Genomic DNA, 8,625 nt, shown 5'->3' on the forward strand with positions numbered 1-8,625 from the left:
GGGAGGGCGGGGTATAGGATCTCGGGCGCATTGTCGTTCTGGTCCAGTACGAACAGGCTCAGTGACACATTGCTGCTGAGGGGCGGGTCCCCGTTGTCCCGCGCCATCACTTTCACTTGCAAGTCCCGGAACTGCTCGTAGTCGAAGGAGTGCAGCGCATACAGTACTCCAGTGTCGGAGTTGATGGACACGTAGGACGACAGGGGCGCCCCTTGGATGGTGTCCTCAGCCAGGGAATAAGTGATCTGGGCGTTCTCCGCACAGTCGGGGTCGTGGGCGGTCATACAGAGGAGGGAAGCGCCTCTGGGGTTGTTCTCTGGGATATAGGCTGAATAGGAGGCCTGAGGGAAGACCGGCGGGTTGTCGTTGGTGTCTGCCACGTTCAGCGAGATGTGAGTTTCCGTGGACAGGGGCGGGGTTCCCCGGTCAGTGGCGGTCACTGTGATGTTGTAGCTAGGAACCTGTTCCCTATCCAAGACTATGTCTGTGACTAAACTATAGTAATTTCCGTAGGATTTTTCTAATTTAAAGGGCAGATTTCCATGGATGAAACAGATCACCTGTCCGTTTTCCTCAGAATCTTGGTCATTTACATTTAAAAGGGCAATTAATGTCCCTCTGGGAGAGTTTTCAGGAACGGAGCTGGTGAGAGAGGTGAGGACCACTTCTGGGGCATTGTCGTTCACGTCCAGAACAGTGATCAGGACTTTGGCACGTGCAGAATATCCTGCGTTATCCATTGCTTGCACTTCCATCTGGTAGAATCCTGACTCCTCGTGGTCCAACTCCGCTATTGTTGATATTATCCCTAAATTATAGTCTAGTTTGAAAACTTGGGCCGCCTTGTCGTCCACATACCGGAAGGAATACCTCACTTCCCCATTGACTCCTTCATCAGGGTCGGTGGCGTTGACTACCAGCAGCTGCGTGCCCAAGGCCACATTCTCCGGAACGCTTGCGCGGTACTCGGACTGAGCAAACGCTGGTGCGTTGTCGTTCACATCCATAACCATCACGCGGATGCGCGCTGTGCCTGTGCGCACAGGATCTCCCCCGTCCGAGGCCGTGAGGACCAGGTGGTGAGCGGCCTTTTCTTCGCGGTCCAGGGCGCGTTCCAGCACCAATTCCGGGTACTTATTGCCGTCGGCTCCATTTTGCACGACCAGGGAGAAGTGAGTATTCGGGCTGAGCTCGTAGCTCTGGAGAGAGTTCTTCCCGATATCCGGATCCCAGGCGTGGGGTAGAGGGAACAGCATCCCAGTGGCTGCGTTTTCACTCATTTTTATTTCTAATTCACTTTCACGAAAGTAAGGAGCATTGTCGTTAATGTCCCTTACTTCTATTTCCACTCCGTATATTTTCACTTTATCCTCCATCAGAATGTCAAGATTTAATTGACACTTGACAGCCCCCATGCAGAGCTCCTCCCGGTCTATCCTGCCCGCAGTGACCAAGCTGCCGCTGCGTGGGTTCAGGGCAAAAAGCTGCGTCCTACCTCTGGGGACGATGCGGACTCCGCGCTCCGCTAGCTGCTGGGGCTCCAGCCCCAGGTCCCTGGAGATGTCGCCCACCCTAGAGCCTTTCTCCAGCTCCTCCGGAACTGAATAGCGTATCTGGGTGCATCCAGTCTCCCACAGGGTCCCCAGGAAAACTCCCAGCAGGACCAGCCCTTTGCAGTCCCCATGCAGTCGCGCAGGAATCATTGTCACCTTCCTCCAGAATTATTTCCAATTCTGCCTTTAACCACTGAAGTCAGGAGCAGTTCTTTCACCCCTAGAATGGGGCAGTTGGGGAGTCAGAGCTCCTCCGTTGTTTCCTCATAGTCCCAGAGATGGTTCATTCCTATCTGCTTTGTGCTTCGGGCGCGTGCAAGGCGAGCAGGATCTCCACTTTTCTCTCCCGGATTGGTGAACAGCGGCGCTCAGAGTCGTAACCCATTACTGCACAATCTGGAACTCCCAGAAAGGATATTTCGTTTTTATACCTTAAATAGCTCCACCTACTGTTCTTCAAAAAGGGATGGAAATCTACAGTATTCTCTTTAGTAGAAACTTTAGTGAGGTTTTTTTTTCAATGAGCTTTTTTTCCCCACTGAGCTTTTAAATGAATTTGAAGTTTCTATACACAATAATTTGTATTTTAGAATTTTAGTGCATCTGCTTTGAGATTATTGTTCCTTCAATACACCTATTATGGGGGATGTCTCCCTAGGAGTTCCTCATTTTGACAAATCATATAACATAGTAAACTTTCTAATTCAGCTATAATTTGGGCAAACATTTTTCAATAGATTCCTTGAATGATCCTGAATGGAAAAATTAGTTTACCAGGTTGTTGACATTTAACGCTTAAAAATCAAATTTTCATGATAATATGAAAACCCAAAAATGAGATATGTGATTGTATACATTATCAGAATCACACTTAACACAAACCCAAGTGAAAAAGAAACATTAATATTTTTTAGTATAAAGTAGAAGCATTCCAACTTGCATTACCTGGAAAGAATGGTAGTACACCATGATTCTATTAATACATTATATTTCAAAAATATTTAGTGTGGAGGAAACCATTAAAAGAAAATTGGTAGTCCAAAGAACATTACAGACTTACCTTTTCCTGGGTAACTGACCTAATTGTAATTACTGAGAATTACTGGTAATACTTTTGGAAGCCCATTAAAATATAGGGAAAAAAATTCTTCTTAAGAAACAACTGGCTACTGTACTTTTATAAGTGGAAATATTTATACTGTGAGGATAAGATGTTTGATAGGCATAAAATAATATATTTATTGGAAAGAAATCTATAGGTAGCTGTGAGAAAAGATCAGACATAAAATCATGTTTGCTCAGATTACAAGAATCACAAGTAAAGGTACTTGAATATTATTATCAAATAATTACCATGTTCTTATTTTTTTAAGCTTTTTTTCTCTACCAGTGCCAGGCAACTGTAGCCTCAGCTACTCTGGAGACTGAAGTGGGAGAATCACCACAGCCCAGGAGTTTGAGTCCAGGCTGGGCAACACAGTGAGATCTTCATCTCATTTTTTAAAAGCATTTTCTCATGCATTTTCCTTGAAATCTACAGTTAATGGTTGAAAGAAAAAGCCTTATATACTCAAGGTATTGATATCCCAAGAAACATCACAGAAAAAAAAATTATTCTTCAATTAAAATATCTCAATGACAGCAGTATCATAGTACTCACTTCTCACACGTGTGTGTGTGTGTATAAAGAATGTCTCAGGTAAAAATGGTTAAAATGTTTCAAAAATACATTAAAGCTAATAATGAAGTTACTGGCCCACAGAGAAAGGAACTGGGCATATTAAGAGTAGACAAACAAACCTGAGGCAATAGTAGATATAATATGTTTAAGATTTTCTTGTCAAAATATTGGTTTGAAAATTAAACCACACTCATTTGTAAATGAAAAACATTCATTGGAACTCACGTGAGTAGGAGCGACAGAGTTAGAGCTTATCTTGTTATTCTCTTCAGTGACATTTGCTACTAGAGAAGCTTCATTAGAAATATCTTGTGGGGGGACCATTTCTGGCGTCATAGTGAGAAAATTATATCTTGTTTTTTGAGAATCCGAGGCAACATACAGATTGTAGGAATAAGGCAAACTTCCCTCATTGTAGTTGAGAGAAACCCCTGGTCTAGTCTTAGAACAGAGACCAGGCTGAAAGCAACCACAGGCAGAGGGGCCGGAGGAGCATCGCAGGTGCAGAGCGACCGCCAGAATCACCGCTAGGAAGAAGAGCACAGAAATCAAGGCCAAGGCCACCACCAAGTGAATCTGCAGCTCTGGGAACTAGAGGGCACAGGACTGTCACTGAAGTCTGGCAGTGCCTCCTGCAGGCTGTCTGTGAAGACCAAATGAAGCGTGGCCGTGGCGGAGAGTGGCAGCTGTCCTCCGTCACTCACAGCAACCAGCAGGCGCTGTCGGGCGGAGTCCCTGTCTCCCAAGGCACGTGCCGTGCGCACCTCGCCCGTGGCTGAAGAGCCCAGGCTCGCTGGCCTGCAGCACGTGGTAGGACAGCCAAGCGTTGTGTCCCGAATCTGCGTCCACCGCCACCCCCTTGGTCACCAGGTAGCCGGACTCTGCGGCACCATATCGAAGAGTGCGGAGCCATCGGGCGCCAGCGCTGGGTACAGCACCCGTGGCGCATTGTCATTGAGGTCGCCCACCAACACGCGCAGGCTCACGTTGGCGCTGAGCACGGGCGAGCCGTGGTCGCGGGCCTGCAGCGTGAGTTCGAAGGCGCGCAGCTGCTCGTAGTCGAAGGAACGCTGCGCGAACACCACCCCGCTTTGTGCGCTCACGGACACGTAGGACAACAGTGTCCGCAGCTCCAAGTCACTGGCAACAATGGAGTAGGAGACTTGGCCATTCAGCCCTAGGTCCAGGTCAGAGGCGCTGACTTGTGCGATGGAGGCTCCGGGAGGGTTGTTTTCTGCCACGTGGACCATGTAAGAGGCCTGGTGGAAAACCGGAGCGTTGTCGTTGACATCACCAATGCGTAGGGTGACGCTTGTGCTGGATGAGAGCGGAGGCTTGCCCCTGTCGGTGGCAGTGATGGTGACATTGTACTCCGGGGTCCGCTCCGGATCCAGAGTACCATCTGTTACAAGCTTATAGTAATTATTGGCAGAAGATTCGATTCTAAAAGGAACTCTTTCGTTTATGATGCATGTGACCTCTCTATTTTCCGCTGAATCTTTATCATGTGTTTTGAACAGAGCGATCGCGGTCCCGGGTTCTGCATCTTCAGTTACAGAACTGGACACCGAAGTAAAAACCACGTCTGGGGCATTGTCATTCTCATCTAGGATTTCTAGTATAATTTTACATTCGCGGGTCATGCCTCCACCGTCCTTAGCTTCTATGCTTATGGTATAACTGCTACGAATTTCAAAGTCTATAAAGTCTTTTAATTTAATTTCTCCATTTTGATTGTCTAGCACAAACATATTTCCAATATCATCTCGTAGGGATTTGAAAGAGTAAGTGATCTCTGCATTGATACCCTCATCCTGGTCAGAGGCTGTCACCTTTAGTACAGAGGTGCCTGGGGGCACATTCTCTCTAAGGCTGACTTTGTACACATCCTGGCTAAAAACTGGGGCATTATCGTTGGCATCAGTGACCTCAATTTGAATTGCAGCAGTGCCAGTTAGGACTGGGTCACCCCCATCCATTGCTGTCAGGACCAGGAGATGGAAGCTCTGTTGTTCCCGGTCCAGGGGCTTCTCCAACACTAATTCTGGAGCGTTCTTGCCTTCAGTCTTATCCATTGTCAGAGAGAAATGCTCATTAGAGCTGAGTTGGTAACTCTGGAGAGAATGATGCCCTACATCTGCATCTATAGCAGATTCCAGGCCAAACCGAGTGCCTGGAATTGCTAGTTCATTGATTTGTAAAACAATGCTATTTTGGGGGAAATGAGGTGGATTATCATTTATATCTTCTATCATCACATTTATGTGAAAAACATTTAGAGGATTCTCTGCTACAATCTCTAAGGGTATGACACACAGAGGATTTTGAGGACAGAGTGACTCTCGATCTATTCTGTCACTCACAAGTATGTTCCCATTCTCAGTGTTCACGGTAAAGTATTGTTTCTCTGCACTAACTCTAAGGTTTCGGGCCAATAAATCCTGAACGTGCAGCTCCATGTCCTCAACAAGGTTCCCCACCACTGAGCCCTGGACCATTTCTTCTGGAATAGAGTATCTCATCTGCTCCGAGAGCGCCCCACAGAACAAAGGCAGCAGGAAAGGAAAGAGTACTTGCCAATGCCGGGCCCCGGTTCTCTGCTTCACCCTGTTTCCCATCCTTCCCGTGCGTTGCTGCAGTCTCCGATGTTAAGAGAAAATGTTTCGCAAACTGCTTTTAAAATATTTAGTTCCACGAACAGAAAACTCAATGATTCCAGTTTGAGGGCATTCCAATCCCTATGGAATCAGATTTGCTGGAGCAGAAAGCCCAAGTCTGGGCCACTTGCCTTTCGACTTGCTTCTGCGACTAAGCACAATGTCGTCCTGGTAGATCCCAGGCTCCAGCTCTTGCAGCACATTGGCCAACAGCGGCGCTCTGAGTCTATTTAGAAAACTGCAGCCAGAAGCCTTTGCTAATTCAATAGGATTCAGAATTTAGACAGATGTGTTGGACTAATGTATAGGAAACTAGACACTTTATGAGTTTTGGATGTGATTATTTTCCAGTGTTTACTACCAAAGAAGATTCCTTAGAGACAGGATCCTATACAACAGCCATTAACCCAGTAAAGAAAAGTTAAAAGTTTTTCTAACCAGAAGCAATGCATATATTGGAAGAACTAGGCAAAGTCTTGTCTCCTGATGTAGAACCAAAACCACGCGGAAAACATCCCCACCAAGCAGCATGGGAAAATTTTGACCACTATGAAATGATACGCAGTAGTTTTTTCAATCTGATGTGCAGATAATTTTCCTCCTATTTTATCAGAGAAAACTGGAGGAGCGCTGAAAGCTATATAGGGCAGATTCAGAATAAAGATAGCCAAATCTTTCTTGTTACTTATAAAAGAGGTTTCTGAAGAGGATTATTAAGTGTTTTACACTTTTATCATAAAGAGAATATAAAGGTATAGCCTAGTAGGTTGCCATAGGAATTTAATAACATGAAATGTGAGGGCATTTTATTTTTATCCTCTATTTAATGGGACTATATGTTATACCTTAACAGAACTTTATCACTACCTCCAAATCAAAACAACCTTAATATCATGTTTCAAAGCCAACCCTTCCTTTTTGTTCTCCAAGATCTTGGGTGCAAGCTCCTAGCTAGTTTAGATTATTAGGTTTTAAAATATGGAACAATCTCCTTTTCCCAGCCAAATGCCTCGTATTGTTTTTATTTATCTAATTCCAGTCCAGGTACAATACCTTACATCATTTTTCTCAGTTTGGAATTCCATAAGTATAAATCCTGCCCCAGATGCTCAAAATACCCTAACATTTTTCTGGACTTCAAGACAATTTAGGCATCTGTTGGATGACTTGCCTTTCCTACAATTGAAATTATTTTTGTCCAAGCACTAGATAGTCAGTTTACAACTAATGACATAAGGTAAATTCCTAAATGAGAAAAATAAACTTGAAAGGGAACATTAAATATGTAAGTAATTTGGGACAAATATCTATAAGTGATGTGAGAATGTTGACTGAATTGATTATGGAAATGATTCCTGTGATCAAAAACCCTGGATAAGTCTCATTTCCTCATTTGGCTTTGCTAGACATTGCTTCAGATAACATGTACGTCCGGCAACTATCAAGCTTCAATAACAAGTTGGTCTGAATACAAGAACTGAATGTACTATTAGCCATAAGAATGACCTTATAAAAGAAAGAAAGAAGGAATCTATGACTCCCAGATATACTGAAAATGAGCAAAAAATAGCCAGAATGATACTAGCTAAATCAGTCTCATGAAGTCCAAATACCTACTTTCAATCTTATATATTCACAAACTACTCTATTTGAATAAATCTGTAGACATCTTAAGCACATTTGAAAACAGCTTTTTGAGAAGCACTGAATCAAAATCAAGTTATTTTGATATGTGGATTTACTACATTAAAAAACCTTCCATACATACAAACACAGACGCCAAAGTAAAAGAATAAAAGGAAAATAAAATAAAAGGAAATAAAAGAATAAATTTCAATAATTCAATTATTTTCTCAGAACAGTCACTGTAACTTCACTGCAGTAATGGAAAAGATATCTAGAACTTAAGAAAAAATGTGATATAAATTTTATCTCCCAAGAAAATCCAGTATTTAAAAGCCAGTCAATAAGTCTGTTTTGATAGGATGAAGAAATGAGAAAAAGTTCAAATAGTCAACAGGATCTAAGCATATTACCAGCCACCAAGAATCAAAATAGAATTGCTCAGAGAAAAGCTTACATGTATGAGTTTGTGTGTGTGTGTGTGTGTGTGTGTGTGTGTGTGTAGACAGGTGAGAAAGAGAGCTAGAGGAAGCATGTTATTAAATCAACAGGATCAAAATTTGAACATTAGCAGTAATAAATAATGGTGGAATGTAACTACAAATCAGTGGAGGCACTGCAGAATTGAAATTGAAATAAAAAGTTTGTAAATCAATTTGTATCAAAAATATATAATAAATTGATAGCCTCATAGACTGATAATAGAAAAATAATACTAAAATTCAACTTACTCCAAACCAAACCAACATAGTTGAATTGCCCCTTTGAAATCACAAGAAAATATTCCAGGGCTGAAAAATGACTTTCACAAAAACGTTTTGACAGATGATGGTAATCTCATGAAAGGCAAAGTACAACTCACATATATTTCTCTAAATATATATGAAGTAAATATATGCCCCCCCCAAACCAGTTTTCATAACAGGCTCAAAAAACATCTCCTTAAAAGACTTGTGTCAAGATGCTAACAATTAGGAGGCAGAGAAATAAATCTCACCTGATTACTTGTCGGGTCACATTTGCCTAAAACGATAGCTGAGTCTTCAGCTATTAAGAGTGGCTCGCTTTTCTCACAGCTCTCCTGGCTGATAAGCGTGTCTGCATAGTTGGG

General features: G+C 43.2%; 2 protein-coding genes across 2 annotated transcripts; both read right to left on the reverse strand.

Moving 5' to 3' along the window:
• Positions 1-5: 5 nt before the first annotated feature.
• Positions 6-3,094, reverse strand: PCDHGA12 (protocadherin gamma subfamily A, 12; the record flags this gene model as incomplete). Its single annotated transcript, XM_032273335.1, has 1 exon — positions 6-3,094. A coding segment is annotated over exon 1 (1,698 nt), but the record flags the coding sequence as incomplete, so codon positions are not given.
• A 135-nt stretch (positions 3,095-3,229) lies between these two features.
• Positions 3,230-8,619, reverse strand: LOC116547359 (protocadherin gamma-B2-like). Its single transcript, XM_032273334.1, is given in 4 exon segments — positions 3,230-3,824; positions 3,827-4,008; positions 4,010-4,118; positions 4,121-8,619. Coding segments are annotated over 4 exon segments (2,454 nt in total). The 5' UTR covers positions 5,853-8,619; the 3' UTR covers positions 3,230-3,393.
• Positions 8,620-8,625: the final 6 nt, after the last annotated feature.

This window comes from Sapajus apella, unplaced genomic scaffold (genome assembly GCF_009761245.1).
Source record: "Sapajus apella isolate SASKATOON/1434 unplaced genomic scaffold, GSC_monkey_1.0 scaffold2802, whole genome shotgun sequence".
NCBI lineage: Eukaryota > Metazoa > Chordata > Mammalia > Primates > Cebidae > Sapajus > Sapajus apella.